At 40.9% G+C, this 22,145-nt stretch overlaps 3 protein-coding genes and 1 pseudogene across 3 annotated transcripts; 3 read left to right on the top strand and 1 right to left on the bottom strand.

Annotated features, from left to right (window-relative positions):
- Nucleotides 1–1,023: 1,023 nt before the first annotated feature.
- LOC128576991 (periphilin-1-like) lies at nucleotides 1,024–5,582 on the bottom strand (annotated as a pseudogene).
- Nucleotides 5,583–8,489: 2,907 nt separating this feature from the next.
- On the top strand, nucleotides 8,490–9,261 carry LOC128578531 (DNA-directed RNA polymerase III subunit RPC10-like). The gene has a single exon (XM_053581211.1). The coding sequence runs from the start codon at nucleotides 8,521–8,523 to the stop codon at nucleotides 8,845–8,847; it is 327 nt and encodes a 108-aa protein (XP_053437186.1). The 5' UTR covers nucleotides 8,490–8,520; the 3' UTR covers nucleotides 8,848–9,261.
- A 5,883-nt stretch (nucleotides 9,262–15,144) lies between these two features.
- LOC128576992 (periphilin-1-like) lies at nucleotides 15,145–15,837 on the top strand. Its single transcript, XM_053579069.1, has one exon. It carries the CDS (start codon nucleotides 15,145–15,147, stop codon nucleotides 15,835–15,837), a length of 693 nt encoding a protein of 230 aa, XP_053435044.1.
- Nucleotides 15,838–20,068: 4,231 nt separating this feature from the next.
- LOC128576993 (periphilin-1-like) lies at nucleotides 20,069–20,824 on the top strand. The gene has a single exon (XM_053579070.1). It carries the CDS (start codon nucleotides 20,069–20,071, stop codon nucleotides 20,822–20,824), a length of 756 nt encoding a protein of 251 aa, XP_053435045.1.
- Nucleotides 20,825–22,145: the final 1,321 nt, after the last annotated feature.

Consider the following 22,145-nt stretch of genomic DNA (forward strand, 5'->3'; position numbering starts at 1 on the left):
CAACTTGTCCTACTTCATTAACTCTAAATAATGGGTCACATAAATCACTATTGAGGGGTAACTTTAAGCAAATTAAAGATATAGTAAAATAAATGGGTTCAGAAGAAAAGTGCTCAAAGCATATGGCCGACATTTCATTTCATTTCATTTCAGGTAGGAACTCTCAACTACAGAGATTAAAAAGGAAATAGTCTATACATAATGTAATCATGGGCATGTTATCAATCACCTTTCTTGTGGTGAAAAGTATGGGCCTATGAAAAAAACACAACTCCACCCCACCACTGGGCCTACGACAAAATAAAAGTCTAAATTTTTTTCTCTTTTGGTCAGAAATCTCAACTTTAAGATATCCCTAATCTCCATCCAAATTACCCCTTCTTTTAGTTTTATTGAATAATATTGTTTAAGTCTCCCACATCAGTGAAAGACTCAGGTGTTTCAGGAGTGATAGAAGATACTGAATCTTGGAAAGAAAAGGCTTTTAATTCTGAAGTGTACCATCCTAAAGCACTCAGTTTATGACGATAGTACTTTAACACATAAAAGTCACAAAGCCTAAGAAAACCAAGCAACAAGTCAATAAAATCGCAATTCAGAATTCTCACCTTTTCACATGGTATCATTCACTATGAAATGCAAACAGACTACTAATATTTAAGTGGAATGATCTCTAGCCTGTAAATTACACTCCTGTGACCAAATGATTACATACTTGGAAGACTACAGAACACGAGTAGGTAGAGAAAGCTATTATTCAGGACTGCTTTTTCAGAAATTGAAAAATAAATTGACCATCATTTTACGGGGCAAAGAAAAGCTGAGTATGGATTAAGACTCTGTACATGTAGAAAAAGTTCTGATGAAAATATTTTAGACTATTTTAGACATTTATTTGATACTGGAAGTATGGTCAGCCATCATAAAGTTATTTCTCTTCATCACAAAACGTCCATATATTAAGGATTTATGTAATTCAGGGAGGGAAAAAAAATCTAGAAACGTTTTGCCTGAGCAAGAAATCTAAAAAGGCTCTCCAAACTCTTGAGTTGAAGTATCGTACTCTGCCATGAAATGCTTGACTTCTTCAACACATCGCTCACGTATTTCATGTAAATTCTTCCTCAGCGCAAACTGTATAGACTTTTCTAATGAAGGATCTTTTTCAATCAGCATTTTCACTACCCTCCAGAAAGTTTCACAGTCTTGTCTGTAAGCCTGTTCAATCTCTTTGGTTTTTAATGCTATTGCTTTAGAGGGACGGGTTACCTCGTCTTCATATAACTCTATGCCATATGCTGCATTGGTCTCAGGTTCTTCTGCCTGGTAAATGAACGACTATGCTGTGGATCCCGCTTCATACTCGTAAATTTCAGGCAAGTTACTTTCATCTGACTTCTCTCACTTTTCAGCAGCCCACTTTCTAGCAGCCTCCCCAAGTTCCTTTTCAGTTAGCCTACCAGGGTTGGCTAACACCTTGGATGAGAAACTCCTGAATAAAACCAGAGTGAAGTATCTCTTGATGTTTTCAAAGATCATACAGGCCTCTCCTTATCTGTTTCTGGCTTTCTTTCATGCTGCCGTTTGTAGGAGACATCAGCACGCCTGGACTTCCTACGCTGAGACTGATGGAAAGACTGACTGGTTCTCTTGAAAGGAGAGATTTCATAGTCAAATCATCCCTCTGACCACATTTCATCTCTTCTATAAGCCATGATGAATCCAGGCCGCCCATAATCCGTGACTCCAGGCCGCCCAGAGACTCCCCGGCCGCTGCCCACAGCTATCCCAGGCAACAGGCACTTCCAGTGCACACGATGACCTCACAAAGCACCGGGTTTCAGGAAGCGTTTTGTTTTGTTTTGAGGCAGAGTCTCACTAGGTCGCCCTGGCTACACTGCGTGGCATCACCGCTCACAGCAACCTCAAACCCTTGGGCTTCACCGATTCTCTTGCCTCAGCCTCTCAAGTAGCTGGGACTCCAGGACCCCGCCACAATGCTCAGCTATTTTTTGGTTATAGTTGTCATTGTTGTTTGGCAGGCCTGGGCTCAATTACAACTCGCCAGCTATGCTGTATGTGGCTGGCGCCTCAGCTGTTGAGCTACAGGCGCCGAGCCAGTACTTTTGGTTTTTAAAATCATTATTGAGGCATGAGAATCTGCCCCCCAAATTAAACTTGTTTAGCATCATTAGTCTCACAGCTACAGGTGCCCACCACAATGCCCGGCTATGTTTTTGTTGCAGTTGTTTAGCTGGCCCCGGCTGGGTTTGAACTCGCCACTCTTGGTGTACGTGGCTGGTGCTATAAACACTGTGCTACCCAGTGCCAAGCCAGGCCAGCTATTTTTTTGGTTGTAGCTGTCATCGTGGTTTAGCAGGCCTGGGCTGGGTTTGAACCCACCAGTCTCTGTCCTTGTGGCCCGTGCCCTACCCACTGAGCTACAGCTGCCAAGCCTAGTAATGGTTTCTGAACTTCAAGTTTTTCATTTTTGTGTAGTCGAAATCTATTGATTTTCTATGTATGATTTATTCCATTGCTTGCTTGTTTAAAAATTCCATTCTTAGTCAGTATAATTTTTTGATAGTTTTAATTAACCTGGCTTATAATTTTGAAGGGAATGGATTTGTTCTACATGACTACAAATATAGTTATAACTGCAATTTGTTCATTTTATAGACATATTTGGAACTCTTGGTTATAAAAGTAGGAGCAGCTGTAATTCCTTTTAAACAGGACCGTGTGTGGAAAGAGCAACTCTTAAGAAGTCTTTTGAAAAAAGACTTGAAATGTTGACATTTTATTGCAGTGAACAACTGTGTTGATTGAATGTTCCACATTACTCGTTTCATATTGTGTAAGAGTGCTATAACACAAGGCAACACGGCACTCAGACGGAAGGGTCCTCCAGCATTTTTACTTTGAGTATTATCTGATTATAGCCTTATTTCAGAAGAGCTCAAACAGCATTTTTTAAAGGGCGGTCACTGGACTTCTGGCATCGTAATCCCTGGATTACCTGTTAAAATGTAGACTCCTGGCTCCCTCTCCAAACATACCAATCAGATACTTTGTGATTGAAATCACAGAATCCAAATTTTAAAAAGCACTCCAGATGATTTTGGTGTGCCCTCAAATTTGAGAATCTCTGGGCTAGAGAGGTATAGCCATGAGGAGAAGGACAAAAAGCAAGCAAGAATGTGAGGACAATGAGGTCAAAGATAGATCTGAAACTGGTATATCAGTCTCACTTTGTTGTCCTCAGTAGAGGGCCATGGCATCACAGCTCATGGCAACATCAAACTCCTGGAGTCAAGCAATCCTCTTGTGTCAGCCTTCCAAGTAGCTGGGTCTACAGGGGCCCACCACAACATCCACTATTTTTAGAGATGGGGTCTTGTTCTTGCTCAGTCTGGTCTCCAAGTCCTGAGCTTAGGCAGTCCACCTACCACTCAGAATGCTAAGATTACAGGTGTGAGCCACCCTGCCCTGCATATTTTTGTGAACCTGAATTAAATGTATATGAACTGTACATAGTTTTTGAAATCTGGAAAATGGAGATAAAAATGTTTACTTGAATAACTGAGGATTAAATAAGGTATAATAAAAAAAGAACCTGGTACAATGACTGCAAGAAAATAATACATAAAGTGTCCAGTATTCTTTTTTTTTTTTTTTTTTTTTCTTTTGAGATCAAATTTCACTCTGTCACCTGGGCTAGAGCACAGGTACCTGATCATAGTGCACTGCAGTTTTCAACTCTTGGGTTCAAGTGAGCCTCTTACCTCAGTCTCCCAGAGTAGGTGGGACTATAGGTCCGTGCCACGTGCCCAGCTAATTTTTTTTTATTTTTTTTATTTTCTGTAGAGATGGAGTCTTTCTATGTTGCCTGGGCTAGTCTGGAACTGCTGGCCTCAAGCAATTCTCCTGACTCGACCTCCTGAAGTGTTGGGATTACAGGTGTGAGGCACCATGGTTGGTCCTTGTATTCTTTTAATAGATTAATTGAATTATAGGTGTCTCATGCCTATAATCCTAGAATTTGGGGAGGTCTAAACAGGAAGATTACTGGAGGTCAGGAGTTCAAGATCAGCTTGAGCAAAAGCTACACCTCCATCTCTACTAAACAATAGAAAAAATCAGCTGAGCAAGGTGGTGCCCACCTGTAGTCCCAGCTACTTTGTAGGCTAAGGCATGAGGAATGCCTGAGTCCAGGAGTTTGGGGTTGCAGTGAGCTATGATGATGACATTTTTTTTTCAGATTTCCAACTTGACTTTCTAGTATAGTGCCTAACTCCTCACTTTAGCCCTATTCCGTGGGATCCTCAATTCTTCCTCACAAGTTTAGCCTTATTTGCTTGATCTGTCTCTTCATTTTCATTATCTTTCATGTTCTCTCCCTCCTTCCTACCTTTATTTTTAAACAAGTGACCTTCCTTTGATCTGGAATCTAGGACCACATCTCTTTAGATTAAAAATTCTCTCCTGAGTTTGAAGTTGCTGTGAACTATAATGACACAACTGCTCTCATGTCTGGGCAACAGAGCAAGACCCTGTCTCAAAAAAATAAGAAAAATTTCTTTTCTTAGCCTCCTAAATGCTAAATATATTCCCATAGACTTCTACTCGGAGGAATCTCTCTGAACTTGGCAACCATTTCTTTGTGTATGAACCCTTCCTATTTAAAAATTAAACCTCCAAAATTTTCTCCTTTCCATGATTAGCTGATTAAATATAAAGAAATAACTAGTTATTATGATCTTTCAATTGATAGAGCAGACTCCACGCTGATGATTGTAAGCGCTTGAATGTAGCATCCTTTTTGAAAAAGTACCTGCATTTTTTTTTTTTTTTTTTGAGACAGAGTCTCACTATGCCGCCCTTGGTACAGTGCCATGGCGTCACAGCTCACAGAAACTTCAAACTATTGGGCTTAAGTAATGCTATTGCCTTAGCCTCGTAAGTAGCTGGCACTACAGGCACCTGCCAGAATGCCCGGCTATTTTCTGGTTGCAGTTGATTAGCTGGCCCTGGCCGGGTTCGAACCCGCCACCCTCGGTGTATATGGCTGGCTTCATAACCACTGTGCTACAGGCCACAAGCCATTTTTTTTATTTTTTCTTGAGACAGAGTGTGGCATCATAGCTCACAGAAACTTAAAACTCTTGGGCTTGGGCTCGGTGCCTGTAGCTCAGTAAGTAGGGTGCCAGCCATATACACCAAGGCTGGTGGGTTCGAGACCAGCCAGGGCCTGCTAAACAACAATGACAACTACAACCAAAAAAATAGTTGGGCATTGTGGCAGGCACCTGTAGTCCCAGTTACTTGGGAGGCTGAGTCAAGAGAATCACTTAAGCCCAAGAGTTGGAGGTTGCTGTGAGCTATGATGCCACCGCACCCTACCAAAGGTGAGTGAGACTCTGCTTCAAAAAAAAAAAAAAAAAATTGGGCTTCAGCAATCCTCCTGCCTCAGCCTCCCAAGTAACTGAGTTTTATTCTTATGTAAAACATGCAGGCTCTGTTTTAAGGACACTTACAGCTTTATATTCAATCAAATAGACAGTCAAGCTGTCAGTATACATGCCTTTTCAACAGTGTTGTATTTATTTCCCTATAATTATTTCTTTAGCACAATGATAAGTTATAGTATAAAATTACGTATCTTTATCTCCTTCTTTGAGTACCTTTATATTCTCTCAAGAGAACAAAAAGTGATGTAGTATGAACTATCCATATAAAACATTAATCTTAGAATAAGTAATGTGGTCCAGGCGTCGTGGCTCACTCCTATAATCCTAGCACTCTGGGAGGCCAAAGAGACTACTGCTCGAGCTCAGGAGTTCGAGAACAACCTCAGCAAGAATGAGACCCTATGTCTACAAAAAATAGAAAAATTAGATGGGTATAGTGTGCCTGAAGTCTCAGCTACTTGGGAGGCTGAGGCAAGAGGATTGCTTGAGCCCAAAAGTTTGACGGTGCTGTGAGCTATGATGTGACTGCACTCTAGCTTCGGTGACAGAGTGAAATTCTGTCTCAAAAAAGAAAGAAAGAAAAGACTAGGTGATGTCAGCACAATTATCCTTTCTTTTCTTTCTCTATTCACACATATCAGTTAATTTGGTTTATCTACCCATATCAAGTAATAAAGTTTCATTTATATTTACTTTATGTTGACTGCTAAATAATTTCTTATTTTTATACAGAGAAGGAAACTGTCTTACCTACATTCTGAGAATTCAAAAATTTTGGGATGGGCCAGGCACAGTGGCTCACTCATTAATCCTAGCACTGTGGGAGCCTGAGATGGGGGGATTGCCTGAACTCACGAGTTCGAGACCAGCCTGAGCCAGAGTGAGACCCCATCTCTAAAAACTAACCGGGCGTTGTGGTGGGCGCCTGTAGTCCCAGCTACTTGGGAGGCTGAGGGAAGGGAATTGCTTGAGTCCAAGAGTTTGAGGTTGCTGTGAGCTGTGCTGCGACAGCACTTTGCCAATGCAACAAAGAGAGACTCTGTCTCAAAAAACAAAACAACACAAACCAAAAAAAAACTTTTGGACAGGCCAGGTGTGGTGCCTCATGCTTGTAATCCTAGCATTCTGGGAGGACAAGGTGGGAGGATCTCTTGGGCTCTCAAGTTCCAGACCAGCCTGAGCAAGAGCAAGACTCCATCTCTACTAAAAAAGTAGAAAAATTAGCTGGGCATCATGGCAGGCTCCTCTAGGCCTAGCTACTAGAGGCTGAGGCGGGAGGATTGCTTAAACCCAGGAGTCTGAGATTACTATAATCTATCATGATGCCATGGCACTCCAGCCAGGGGCAACAGAGTGAGCCTCTGTCTCAAAAACAAGCAAACCTTTTGGACAGTTAAAACTTCAAGAAATACAAAATGTCTTACTTTAGTCGCATATTTCTAGTGAGTCTGAATATTTCACTAAAGTTGATAGTCTTGAATGTGTCAAGGTCTCTTCAGAGTTTTTCTGTGGATAACATTCATTTATATATATATATATATATATAATTTACATTTTTTACAGTAGCACATTTAAAGTATGGGCAATGTTGCCTCTGCATTCCAATTTGATAATGATCCTTAACCTTGTATCATTTTATTCCATTAAGAGAGAAAAAAATACTTACTGGCAAAGCAAATGGCTCAAAAGGGAATCTAAGTGATGGAAAAAGAACAGCTCCCAGCATGAAATGAAAATATCTTTCACCAAGTATGAAGTAGAATTATAGAAGTACTCACTCCATCTGTAGCTGCTTTTTTATAGTTGATGATCTTACTTACATAAAGTTCCCCTTGAGTGTCTCTGACTACTGGGATTTAAGAACCTGAAACATGATTGAGTTTACAATCTGGGCAGTGACAAAGAAAGCCCTACATTTGCTTCAGGCTTTAAGGAGAATGGGCATTCTATTACGCCTGCTCCATTGTTTGCCCTAAGTCTGAATTTTAAAAATTAATTTACCATATAAACTTTAAGATATTTTTCTTTCAAATAAAACGTATCTAAAGTATACTTGTTTTGTGATATCTGCGTTGTCCAGGAGATCCTAAAAAGTAATCATGCAACCTACCACAAAAGAAGGTTATATATAGACTTAGGTTCTAATACCAGCTTTGTTGCATAATTACTGTGCAGCATAATTTGAAAAATCTGTATTGACTTTTCTAATCAGGCATATTGTGAGGATTAAATACAAATATACATAAAAAGTTCTTTGAAACCATTAAACATTATGGAAAATGAGGTGTTTTCTCCAGGCAGCCACCCACATGAAAGTTGTGATTTTTCCATTTTCTGAAGTGTAGGCCATGAACCTAAATTATGGGATTACACATAAGTAATAGAGGTCAGCTTTGTGGTTGTTTATTAAATTGAATTGTATTAAATACATGTTCATGTAAAATATTTACAAATTAAAAGTCAACTTTATCATTTATATAATGATGATAATAGGTAACATTAATTAAGCACTTTGTTGTATATTGTTCTTGGTGCTAAGCAGTTTCTGTTTGTTATCTAATTCTACAGTTGAAATGACCCTATAAGGTGAATGTTACCATTGTTACCATATTATAGAGAAGAAAAAGATAAAAGCCAGGATTACAGATTGAGGCAATTTGACTCCTCTCTTAGCCATTATAATTTTATGCCTTCTAACACTCTGGAAAATCTGCTATCAACTTTTTATTTCTAGTGGAACATTGTTCAGAATAAATACAAGACATATACTGCAGAGAGGCTTCTGGAAACTATAGACTCTAGATAGTCAATTTCAAGACTTACTGAGTAATCTGGTTAAATGAAGGGTAAACATTAGGATTCCAGAAATGCAGAATGTAATGGAGAAAAACCTACTTGATTTCTATAACGTGATATACTGGAGTTTGAGATAGTAAAAAGTATATACAAAGGGAGAAACCTATAGGTACAAGCACTTTAAACTAAAAATAAAAGGACTTTAAAAGTTTTCAGCTCCCGGAGCGGAATCCTGAGGGGTGTAGAGGCTACGATGCTGCTGTTCTGCCTGGGCTGCGGGAATGGGCTGATCGTGGAGGAGGGACAGCGTTGCTACCGCTTCGCCTGCAACACCTGCCCCTACGTGCACAACATCACCCGCAAGGTGACAAATCGAAAGTATCCAAAGCTGAAAGAAGTGGATGATGTACTTGGAGGAGCAGCTGCCTGGGAGAATGTTGACTCTACTGCAGAGCCGTGTCCCAAATGTGAACATCCTCGTGCTTACTTCATGCAGCTTCAGACCCGCTCTGCAGATGAGCCAATGACCACCTTCTACAAGTGCTGCAATGCTCAGTGTGGACACCGCTGGAGGGACTAGGGCCAGGGTGGCCCGGCTGCCTGAGGGTCTGCTTAACCTGTCCCTCAGTGTGCATTCTCAGCTGGGAGTATGAATTTTGTGTCCTGAGGGTCTTCACTGGTCTGACAGAAAACTAACCCTTTTCAGTGTCAAGAAAAGTAGCCTATTTGCCCATCAGAATGAATGGATGAAGTTATTAATGTCCAGGGAGTTTTTGTGTGTGGAGGAGACTGATAACTAAGTATTCTCTGTTTAAGGTCCTGTTTAGTCATCTTTTACATTTATTGGGCAGTTGACATTCCCTTACCACCAACCGATGCTGTTAAATATTTATAATGTTTGTACAACTTAGTACGTTAAATGTCTCTAAATATTTAATTGTTAATTATAAACTTAATCAGGATTTATTCTGATTATTCATTAAAATGTAAAGTCTAAAAAAAAAAAAAAAGTTTTCAGCCTGAGGAGTGTTTTGATTACAGTCAACACAGTATTTTGGGAAATGCAATATAAACTTAGGGATGAGTAGGAGCTGATGGGAATTTTCTATGCGCTACCACCTCTATGCACTGGCATACAACTTGTCTATTACTCTATGTCTTCCATACCTCTGTGCCATTTGGTGATCATAGTATTCTTGTGAAGAAAACGGAATAAATTTTATGACATTTTATTTTTTAAATTTGTTTTTAACAAGTTAGTACAGTATATTTAATACAAAACCTAGTCCTTTCCTTCCTTTCAAAATATGACTTATACCTGAACAGAAAGCTGTGTGATAACTTACTACACTCCTCTAAGAACAGATACCTGTTTTGTTTGTTTGTTTGTTTGTTTTTTGTTTTGAGTCTCACTCTGTCACCCTGGGTAGGGTGCGTTGGCATCATCATAGCTCATAGCAACCTCAAATTCTTGGGCTCAAGAAATCCTCTTGCCTCACCCTTCCAAGTAGCTGGGACTATAGGCGCCCACCACAATGACCAGCTAGTTTTTCTATTTTTGATAGGATCAGGGTCTAGCTCTTGCTCAGGCTGATCTTAAAGTCCTAAGCTAAGGAATCTGCCCACCTTGGGCTCCCAGAGTGCTAGGATAACAGGTAGGAGCTATTGAGCCTGTCCAAGAATAGATGTCTGAATGATTCTGTTAATGTGTCAATATTTAATTAAATATGCAATTCCCTTCCTAGTAAATAAGCTTGGTTTATGAGAAAAGGCAATTTTAGTTATTTACTTAATTACTTACATATTTTTTGAGACTGAGTCTCACTCTGTAGCTCTGGGTATAGTGCATGGCATCATAGCTCACAACAACCTCAAACTCTTGGGCTCAGATGATCCTCTTGCCTCATCCTCCCATGTAGTTGGTACTATAGGCACCCCATGGTAATAATCAGATAGTTTTTCTATTTTTAGGGGAGTTGGGGTCTTGTTCTTGGTCAGGCTGTTTTGAAACTCCTAAGCTCAAGCAATACACCCTCCTCAACCTCTCAGAGTGCTATGATTACAGGTGTGAGCCACTTTACCCTGCCACCTCTTCCAAATTCAGTGCAGGAATTTGGGACAAAAATTATTCTATTTCAATTAGTTACTCAATCTTATCCCTTCTTTATACTATCAAATGCCGGAAGTGTTCCTCGCACTTTTTTTTTTTTTGCAGTTTTTGGCCGGGCCGGGTTTTAACTCACCACCTCTGGTATATGGGGCCGGCACCCTACTCCTTTGAGCCACAGGCGCTGCCCTCTCTCGGTCTTCTTTTTTTTTTTTTTTTTTTTTTTAAGACAGAGTCTCTAGCTGTTACTCTGGGTAGAATGCTATGGTGTCACAGCTCACAGCAACCTCAAAATCCTGGGCTTAAGCAATTCATCTGCCTCAGCTTCCCAAGTAGCTGGGACTACAGGCGCCTGCCCCAATGCCCAGCTATTTCTTTGTTGTAGTTGTCATTGTTGTTTGGCAAGCCTGGGCTGGATTCCAATCCACCAGCTCTGGTGTAGGTGGCTGGTGCCCTACCTGCTGAGCTAAATGCACTAAGCTGAGGAAGTTTGTTTTTTTTTTTTTTTTGAGACAGAGGCTCACTATGTCGCCCTCAGTAGAGTGCCATGGCCCCACAGCCCACAGCAACTTTAAACTCTTGGGATTTAGTGATTCTGTTGTCTCAGCCTTCCAAGTAGCTGGGACTATCGGTGCCTGCCACAACACCTGACTAATTTTTTGTTGTTGCTGTAGCAGTTGTCATTGTTTTTTAGCAGGCCCCAGGTGGGTTGGAACCTGCCAGCCTCAGCGTATGTGGCCAGCACCCTACCCACTGAGCTATGGGCACCACCTCTTCACAATCTGTAAATTTCTCACACTTTCTTTGTAACTTGCTCTCTGGTTACATCTGAGCAGAATGTCCCGCATATTCGGAGAAGGCACAGTCACAAGCAGTCCCTCTTTGTTTCTCTCTACCTACATCTTCCTCTATGGCAGTGGTTCTCCACCTGTGGGTCATGACCCCTTTATGGGGTCGAACGAACATACAAGAGTTGCCTAAGACCATCCTGCATATCAGATATTTACATTACGATTCATAACAGTAGCAAAATTACAGTTATGAAGTAGCAACGAAACTAATTTTATGGTTCGGAGTTACCACAATATGAGGAACTTTATTAAAGGGTCGCAGCATTAGGAAGGTCACACTTGTGGCCATACAAGTGTCCATAGCTGCTGTAGTGTCCTGCACACCGTGGCTCTACTCCTGTTGTCACTGGGGCTCTCTCTTCCAGATCCAGGGCCACCCTATTCAATTGCAGAGACCCAGTGCACCCCAGAAAGCCTCTCTGTCTGGTGCCATTCCCCCTACAAGGGTAACACATTGAAGAGCTGACTGTTGAGCTAAAAACTGGTGTGACCATCTACAGGGCAGGTTGTATCTTTTGAAGGAACTGGTCAACTTTAAGAAATGCTCCTTTGACACGACTTTCTGCCTTCCTGTGTTGCCACTGACTGTCATTAAAGGGAGTGACTTAACTGCATTTTAACCTCACAAGGTCCATTCTCCACATCAAAGGAAAAGGTCAGTTCAGTGGGAGCAATGCAGCTGAACTGATAAAGTGTCCACAAAAACACCAAAGGAAACTGTGGTCTTAAAAAATAAACTCACGTCAGCAGTAAATTCTCCATGGAAAGTCGGTAAATGTAGATATGAAGTCTCTGTAACATTTGAGATCTTTCTATCTCTGAAATGGCATAATAGGGGTTTGCTATTGAAGGAAGCTTAAGTCCAAAATGTCTCTCATCTTTGACGTGGACAGATTTTTCTTTAGGGTCAGCAGTATTCGCTGCCTCCCTGAGTGTGGGCATGGGGTTGGGGTCAGGGTCGATGTCGGAATGGCATCAGGGTGGGGTCAGGGTCGTCAGGGTTGGCATCGGGTCGGGGTTGGCGTTGGCATTGCATTGGCATTAGAGTCGCCCTTGGTCTCTTGTTGGTGTCGCGTTGGCAGCGTGTCGAAATCGGCGTCAGGGTCGCAGGTGTCGGGGTTGGCACAGGGTCAACATCAGTGACGTAGGGGTCAGCACATTTTGAGCCTTGGTGACGTCACTGCTGGCATTGCGTTGGGGCTGGGTCAGCATCAGCATTGCGTCGGGGTTGGCCAAGCATCAGCGTTGGTGTCCAGGTGGGGTTCGGGGCCTACGGGTGGGGGTCGCGTTGGTATTGGCGTCCTAGGTGAGGTGGGCGTCGCGTTGGGGTAGGCGTCAGAGTTGGGTGCCTGTCTGGATGGGGACCCTAGGGCTCCTGCACTGTCTGCCCTGGGCCTAGCATGGGTTGGGCCCCCGCCTCCTGTGGGCCACGAGTGTGACCAGAACAAGGTGGTGTGGCTGTGGGAGACCACCGGGCTGGTGGGCAGCTCTTTGCAGCCTAGTGTGGTGCAGGGCAACCCCCTATTATGACATTTTAGAGATAGAAAGACCTTAAATGTTATCATAGGATCCTCTGAGCATTAGCCTTGGTATTGGTATCTAATTTTCATCATCAAGAGAATCACTTGGTATCTAATTTTTATATGTTTGAAAAGGAAGTCCATGAACACATTGGTCCCCAATCCACATTTGTAACTCTCATCATCTATCATGACTTTATTCACACTATATTCTCCTAGGCAGAATTACTTTCCAGTTGTAAGTCATTACCCACTACTCTTTTTTTTTTTTCTATTTTACAAGCCCATTCCCAAGGATTTATTTTTATTCAAACTGGGTTTTCAAATCACATCTATATTTCCACCTCTGAAATCTCCTTACTTGTTCATTTCTTCAAGCATGATTTACAACGTTGAATTGTGAACTGTTACATCCCTAGAAAGGGAGCCAACAGTCCTTTATAGACTATTCCCTGAAGATAAGTATTGCCCAAGTATTGCTCTGGCCAAAATAATCAAGAAAATGTTAAATATCGTTAAGAAAAATTATAGGGAAAACCACTAACCAGTCATCCTATTTTTAAAAAATCCTTGAGGTGTCTATAGCTGGGTTCTTTTTATAATTTTGCTGTGTGTACAAGACAGAGATAATACAGTTGGAGAAGATTCCCTAAAATGCTACTTAAATGAAAGAGACACAAAGCAAGGCGGGAGACAGGTTTACATAAATTGACTATATATATATATTATATATATATATATATTTTTTTTTTTCAGTTTTTGGCCGGGGCTGGGTTTGAACCTGCCACCTCTGGCATAGGGGGCCGGCGCCCTACTCCTTTGAACCACAGGCGCCACCAAATCGACAACATTCTTAATGAACCTGGCTAAAGGTGAGTCTCATCAGAGAGCTGCCTGGCTGCCAGATTTTGTTACTGGTGTCTTATCAGAGCATATACGCCAATTTCTTCTCTAGTGGCCCCAGTCCTGGGCTGACACTTGATTCTTCCATTTCCTCTGAGTTGCTCAGCTGAAATTTCTTTATCTCACACATCCTCGTTTAACAGAAGCTTCTCACTTAGTAGGAGCTTCTCATTGCAGTAGGAGATTGTCAGGATGTCCTTGTGTATAAGTAAGGGACAGGTAAACAGTCTTAAAGAACTTGAAAGCTGCTTCATAATAGTTCCACCTTGAGTCTTTTCTAGGCCAACTGACATACTTTGTAGGCACCAAGGGTCTCAACCAAGTGCTGTACATCATATCACTCAGGGAACTGTGGAGCTCTGGATGATGTTTGCCACTTAATTTCTGTATTGTGAGAAATTGGAAAGTCATGTGTCCATTTCCCTAATATAGAACACAACTAAACACACAATGAAAAGATATCAGTTAATAGAAAACAGCTTTTGTTTTGAGATACATTTAAATATTCTGACAGAATGACATCCAGCATTGAACGCACTCAGAAGCTAAGGTTGGCTTTGATTGCCATGAAGCACAGGCGAATATACACTTAAATAAGCAGCTCCATTACCCTAGGCCAACCTCCATGCTTTACAATCTTGCATCTGCAGCTCTCTACTTACAACATTTAGCTTAGTTAAACCGTTTACATGCTAACCTTGGCATAAACATTACTACCTATTTAGGAACGAAGAAAATCTCAGCCATTCTTCAAGGATATATGCTTTTACACCTCTCTCTCTGATCTAAATATTCATTCCCTTTTTATTTTTGCCAATTATACCAAGTAATTCCAAGCATATTTCCTTAGAACAGAGAGATCTGCTACTAGTCCATAAGCACCTTTGTGTATTTTAGTAAAAGACACTCTTGCAATACAGCCTCAGACCATGATGAACAGAGCATGGGTGGGATATCAGCTGCATTTCATTTCTCTCATTCATATACCTTTGTGTGGTGAACACATGGCAGTTGTGAGACTAATGATGTTAAACGGGTTTAATTTTGGGAGCAAATTCTCATGCCTCAATAATGATTTTAAAAACCACAAGTACTGGCTCAGCGCCTGTAGCTCAGCAGCTAAGGCGCCAGCCACATACAGCAGAGCTGGCGAGACAGAATCAAGCCCAGGCCTGCCAAACAACAATGACAACTACAACCAAAAAATAGCTGAGCTTTGTGGCGGGGGCCTGGAGTCCAAGCTACTTGAAAGGCTGAGGAAAGAGAACGATTGAAGCCCAAGAGTTTGAGGTTGTCGTGAGCTGTGACGCCACGCACTCTAGCCAGGGCGACATAGTGAGACTCTGCCTCAAAACAAAAGAAAACGCTTCCTAAAACCAGGTGCTTTGTGACGTCATCGTGCGTGCCGGAAGTACTTGTTGCCTGGGACAGCCAAGGGCAGCAGTCCATGCGTCTCTCTGCGGCCTGGAGTCAAGTCTTACGGGCGGCCTGGACTCATGGATTATAGAAGAGATGAAATGTGGTCGGAGGGACGATTTGACTTTGAAATCTTTCATTTCAAGAGAACTAGTCAGTCTTTCCATCAGCCTCAGTGTAGGAAGTCCAGGCGTGCTGATGTCTCCTACAAACGGCAGCATGAAAGAAAGCCAGAAACAGATAAGGAGAGGCCTGTACGATCTTTGAAAACATCAAGAGATACTTCACCCCAGTTTTATTCATCAGTTTTATCATCCAAGGTGTTAGCCAACCCTCGTAAGCTAACTGAAAAAGAACCTACTGAGGCTGCGAGAAAGTGCGCTGCGGAAGAGCAAGAGATGTCAGATGCAAGTAACTTGCCTGAAATTCGCGAGTATGAAGTGGGATCCACAGCACCATTCTTCATTTACCAGGCAGAAGAACCTGAGGCAAATGCAGCATATGGCAATGAGTTCTATGAAGACGAGCTAACCCGTCGCTTTAAAGCAATAGCATTAAAAGCCAAAGAGATCGAACAGGCTTACCGACAAGACTGTGAAACTTTCTGGAGGGTAGTGAAAATGCTGATTGAAAAAGATCCTTCATTAGAAAAGTCTATAGAGTTTGCGCTGAGGCAGAATTTACAAGAAATAGGTGAGCGACATTTTGAAGAACTCAAGCATTTCATGGCAGAGTACGATACTTCAACTCAAGAGTTTGGAGATCTTTTTTAGAGTTCTTGCTCAGGCAAAACGTTTCTAGAATTGTTTCCCCTCCCTGAATTGCATAAATCCTTAATATATGGACGTTTTGTAATGAAGAGAAATAACTTTATGATGGCTGACCATACTTCCAGTATCAAATAAACGTCTAAAATAGTCGATTTAAAACACTTTTATTAGAATTTTTTCTACATGTAGAGCGTCTTAATCCATGCTCACCTTTCTTTGCCCCCTTAAATGATGGTCAATGAATTTTTCAGGCTTAGAAAAAGCAGTCCTGGGCAGCGCCTGTGGCTCAAAGGGGTAGGGCGCTGGGCCCATATGCTGGAGGTGGCGAGTTCAAACCTAGCCCCGGCCAAAAACCACAAAAAAAAAAAAAAAAAGAAAAGAAAAAGTAGTCCTGAAGAATAGGTCTCTGTACCTGCTCATGTTCTGTAGTCCTCCAAGTATGTAATCATTTGGTTACAGGAGTGTAATTTACAGGCTAGAGATCATTCCACTTAAATATTAGTAGTCTGTTTGCTTTTCATAGTGAATGATACCATGTGAAAATGTGAGAATTGTGAGTAGCGAATTTATTGACTTGTTGCTTGCTTTTCTTAGTCTTTGTAACTTTAATGTGTTAAAGTACTATCGTCATAAACTGAATGCTTTAGGATGGTACAGAATGTTTAAGAATAAGTCTCATTCAGTACCAATGTAGAGCACTTAAATCTCTGAAATACACCTCAGAATTAAAAGCCTTTTTCCCCAAGATTCAGCATCTTCTATTAATCCTGAAACTCCTGAGCCTTTCACTGATGTGGGAGACTTAAACAATATTATTTGATAAAACTAAAAGAAGCGGTAATTTGGATGGAGATTAGGGATATCTTAATGTTGAGATTTCTGACCAAAAGAGAAAAAATTTACACTTTTATTTTGTTGTAGACCCAATCGTGGGGTTGAGTTGTGCTTTTTTCATAGGCCCATGCTCTTCGCCACAGGAATGATTGAGAACATTCCCATGATTACACTATGTATAGATTATATCCTTTTTAATCTCTGTAGTTGATTGAGTGCCTTGTTCTGCCCTTTAGAGGTCCTAAGACTTTCAGAAGTTTTAATAAAAGAAACAAAGCAGTAGGCATTATGCCCAACTCAGGGACCCCTTCCCAAGAAGTCTGTGTAAACGGTACTTCATGAGTCACCCATTCAAATCATGGGTTAGTTGAGAATGCAAGTGGGACCATTAGGATGTTCCATTTGTTTCCTGATCACTTCAGCAGCCCAGTAGCAGTGAGCCAAAATACACAGTTATGTGGCATTACTTAGTGAGGAAACCTTAAAAAATGTTTGTTATTGCTACCCAATTTCATTACCATCCCGTCCTCTTTTTATTTTCCACTCTCTTCTCCCTCAAATTCTACTGCTATTTTTAGTGGCCCCCTACTGATAAAATCTAAAGATCTACATAAAAATTATATGAAAAATGGAAACGGCAGTATGAATAATTTTAACAGATCCCATAAGAGGGGCCTTAAAGTAGGTATTGTGCTGTCCACAGATCTAAAAACGAATTGAGGGCAACAATTATTTTGTAAAATTTCCTAAAAGAGACTACCTTGAATCTTTATTTTTGCCAGTTAGTTGTCAACTTACCTAACCTTAAGCCAAACTAAGTCCCACATATCAACTATAGTATTCTTCCTTAATGGCAGTGATTTTCATTATCCACCTTGGATAAACTAAGAAAGTAGTGATCTTGTTTTCCCTCTTTCCCCACCAATGCTTTTCTTTTCCTGAAATATTCTAGTCCCATCATTCATTATCTTTAGTTAAGATGTCACAAGTTTAAAAATAAAACTTAAATCACCAAGGCAAAGGAGTTGTTCACTTTGTTGAAATTCATTAAGTTAGATAAGTCTTACTAACAGATGGATTAAAATGTGGGTTCAACAGATAATTTCTTCCTCTTCCTATCCCCCAAATTACATTTAGCATTTAAAGCTGTATATAGCTTGCCATCAGCAATATTTTGGTAGGCTTGCCAGTGTTAAACTGTGCATAGATTTTTTTTTAAGCTCTTTAAAGTCTAATTTTAAAATAGATACTTCTGGTGTGCACCAGAATGTGTATTTTACAAAATGTTCTTGATTAAAGAGATTTGTTTGTAAATTATCGATTGTTTTTGAACATGCCCAATAGATGTGATAAAATTTTCATTGCCTTACCATAAAGCCTTGCTGACCAACAAGGGGAACGCAGATACTGTAAAGCTTTTTGTGAATTTTAAAATGCAAAATAAAGGGCAGGGTCTGTGGCTCAAAGGGGTAGGGCGCTGGTCCAATATGCCAGAGGTGGCGGGTTCAAACCCAGCTCTGGCCAAAAAATAAAATAAAATAAAATAAAATAAAATAAAATGCAAAAAAAAGCAACCATGTCTGAATAAAAAATAAAAAAAAAACAAGTACTCTGAGGCCATTTTCAAACACAATATATGAATGTACCATAAGCTATGATGAAGTGTCCAGGCCAGGGGAATGGCACTAGGTGTGACAAAAATATGTTGAGGATTGGAGGTAGTACAGACTGTTCTGAAGTGGTAGGAGTCCTGGAACAGAGGTTGGCACAGAACATGGGCTCAGACAATTCATATAATTCATAGAACACTAAGTTTCAAATACTTTCATTCTTCCCCCCAACCCTAGAATTAGCCAGAGAAGAAGCAAATACTCTGCTAAGGAAAGGTGCAACAATCTTACAGCTCCAGGTTTTATAAATATATATATACATATATTATATATATATACATTTGTATATATATAAATATATATATACATACATTATATATATATACATTTGTATATATATGAATATATATATACATACATTATATATATATACATTTGTATATATATAAATATATATATACATACATTATATATATATACATACATATATACACATATATATGTATATATACATTTGTATACCCCCATATTGCAGTTTGGGGCTGGGGCTGGGTTTGAACTCACCACCTCGGACATATAGGGCCAGCGCCCTACCAGTTTGAGCCACAGGCGCCACTCCCTCCCCCTTTTTTTGAGACAGAGTCTCACTTTGTTACCCTCGAGTGCCTTGACCTCATAGCTCACAGTAATCTGAAATTCTTGGGCTCAAACGATCCTCTTGCTTCAGTCTCCTGAGTAACTTGGACTGCAGGGACCAACCACTAAGCCCAGCTCGTTTTTCTATTTTTAGTAGAGAAAGGTCTTGCTCTTGCTCACTTTGGTCTCGAATTCCTGAGTTCAAACAATGCACCTACCTTGGCCTCCCAGAGTGCTGGGATTACAAGTATGAGCCACTGTGCCAGGCCTATCAACCTTAAACTCTTGAGCTCAAGCTACCCTCTTGCTTCAACCTCTCAAGGAGCAGGGGCTACAGGTGCCCACCTCAACATCTGGCTATCTTTAGAGAAGAGGGTCTTGCTCTTGCTCAGGCTGGTCTCAAACTCCTGAGCTCAGGCAATCTATGAACCTTGGCCTCCCAGAGTGCTAGGATTACAGTCATGAGCCACTGCACCCAGACTGTCCAGGTCTTTAAAAAAGCATCTAGCTGAGCTAGATGTTTTCATGAGTACCAATTATACCAAATACTCCAATCTTATTTCCCCAGAACAGAGAGAGCTACTGCTAGTCCATAAAGCACCTTTGTGTGATTTCGAAAAAGATAACTCTAGCAATACAGCCTCAGACCATGATGAACAGAGCATGGGTGGAGTATCAGCTGCATTTCATTTCTCTCATTCAGGTGCCTTTGTGTGGTGAACAACATGGCAGTTGTGAGACTAATGATGCTAAACTGATTTAATTTGGGGGGCAAATTTTCATGCCTCAATAATGATTTTAAAAACCACAAGTACTGGCTCAGCGCCTATAGCTCAGCAGCTAAGAAGCCAGCCACATACAGCAGAGCTGGCGAGTTGGAATCAAGCCCAGGCCTGCCAAACAACAATGACAACTACAACCTAAAAATAGCTGAGCGTTGTGGCAGGGGCCTGGAGTCCCAGCTACTTGAGAGGCTGAGGCAAGGGAATCGCTGAAGCCCAAGAGTTTGAGGTTGTGGTGCGCTGTAACGCTAGGCACGCTAGCCAGGAGGACATAATGAGACTCTGCCTCAAAACCAAACAAAACGCTTCCTGAAACCGGGTGCTTTGTGACGTCATCGTGCGCGCCGGAAGTGCCTGTTGCCTGGGATAGCCATGGACAGCGGCCAACGAGTCTCTGGGCTGCCTGGAGTCGAGGCTTATGGGCGGCCTGGACTCATGGCTTATAGAAGAGATGAAATGTGCTCGGAGGAACGATTTGACTATAAAATCTCTCCTTTGAAGAGAACCAGTCAGTCTTTCCATCAGCCTCAGCGTAGAAAGTCCAGGCATGTTGATGTCTCCTACAAACCGCAGCATGAAAGAAAGCCAGAAACAGATAAGGAGAGGCCTGCACGATCTTTGAAAACATCAACAGATACTTCACCCTGTTTTTATTCAGCGGTTTCATCATCCAAGGTGTTAGTCAAACCTGGTAGGTTAACTGAAAAAGAACTTGCTGAGGCTGCGAGAAAGTGGGCTGGGGAAGAGCAAGAGAAGTCAGATGCAAGTCACTTGCCTGAAATTTGCGAGTATGAAGCGGGATCCACAGCACCACCGTTCATTTACCAGGCAGAAGAACCTGAAGCAAATGCAGCATATGGCATAGAGTTCTATGAAGACGAGCTAACCCGTCGCTTTAAAGCAATAGCATTAAAAGCCAAAGAGATTGAACAGGCTTACCAACAGGACTGTGACATGTTCTGGAGGGTAGTGAAAATGCTGATTGAAAAAGATCCTTCATTAGAAAAGTCTGTAGAGTTTGCGCTGAGGCAGAATTTACAAGAAATAGGTGAGCGACATTTTGAAGAACTCAAGCATTTCATGGCAGAGTACGATACTTCAACTCAAGAGTTTGGAGATCTTTTTTAGAGTTCTTGCTCAGGCAAAACGTTTCTAGAATTGTTTCCCCTCCCTGAATTGCATAAATCCTTAATATATGGATGTTTTGTAATGAAGAGAAATAACTTTATGATGGCTGACCATACTTCCAGTATCAAATAAACGTCTAAAATAGTCGATTTAAAACACTTTTATTAGAATTTTTTCTACATGTAGAGCGTCTTAATCCATGCTCACCTTTCGTTGCCCCCTTAAATGATGGTCAATGAATTTTTCAGGCTTAGAAAAAGCAGTCCTGAAGAATAGGTCTCTGTACCTGCTCATGTTCTGTAGTCCTCCAAGTATGTAATCATTTGGTCACAGGAGTGTAATTTACAGGCTAGAGATCATTCCACTTAAATATTAGTAGTCTGTTTGCTTTTCATAGTGAATGATACCAGTGAAAATGTGAGAATTCTGAGTAGCGATTTTATTGACGTGTTGTTTGCTTTTCTTAGGCTTTGTAACTTTTATGTGTTAAAGTACTATCGTCATAAACTGAATGTTTTAGTATCGTACAGAATATTTGAGAATAAGTCTCATTCAGTAACAATGTAGAGCACTTAAATCTCTGAAATACACCTCAGAATGAAAAGCCTTTCTTCCCAAGATTCAGTATCTTCTATTAATCCTGAAACTCCTGAGTCTTTCACTGATGTGGGAGACTTAAACAATATTATTTGATAAAACTAAAAGAAGCGGTAATTTGGATGGAGATTAGGGATATCTTAATGTTGAGATTTCGACCAAAAGAGAAAAAAAAAATAGACTTTTATTTTGTTGTAGACCCAATCGTGGGGTTGAGTTGTGTTTTATTCATAGGCCCATACTCTTCACAACAAGAAAGGTGATTGATAACATGCCCACGATTACACTATGTATAGATTATATCCTTTTTAATCTCTGTAGTTGAGTGAGTTCTTTGTTCTGCCCTTTAGAGGTCCTAAGACTTTCAGAAGTTTTAATAAAAGAAACAAAGCAGTAGGTATTATGCCCAACTCAGCGACCCCTTCCCAAGAAGTCTGTGTAAACAGTACTTCATGAGTCACCCATCCAAATCATGGGTTAGTTGAGAATGCAAGTGGGACCATTAGGATGTTCCATTTGTTTCCTGATCACTTCAGCAGCCCAGTAGCAGTGAGCCAAAATACACAGTTATGTGGCATTACTTAGTGAGGAAACCTTAAAAAATGTTTGTTATTGCTACCCAATTTCATTACCATCCCGTCCTCTTTTTATTTTCCACTCTCTTCTCCCTCAAATTCTACTGCTATTTTTAGTGGCCCCCTACTGATAAAATCTAAAGATCTAC

The sequence above is a fragment of the Nycticebus coucang genome, chromosome X (assembly GCF_027406575.1).
Source record: "Nycticebus coucang isolate mNycCou1 chromosome X, mNycCou1.pri, whole genome shotgun sequence".
Taxonomy (NCBI): domain Eukaryota; kingdom Metazoa; phylum Chordata; class Mammalia; order Primates; family Lorisidae; genus Nycticebus; species Nycticebus coucang.

Excerpts from the sequence above, each read along its gene's own strand:
- LOC128578531 (XM_053581211.1), top strand. The coding sequence starts at position 8,521 with ATGCTGCTGTTCTGCCTGGGCTGCGGGAATGGGCTGATCGTGGAGGAG.
- LOC128576992 (XM_053579069.1), top strand. The coding sequence starts at position 15,145 with ATGGATTATAGAAGAGATGAAATGTGGTCGGAGGGACGATTTGACTTT.
- LOC128576993 (XM_053579070.1), top strand. The coding sequence starts at position 20,069 with ATGGACAGCGGCCAACGAGTCTCTGGGCTGCCTGGAGTCGAGGCTTAT.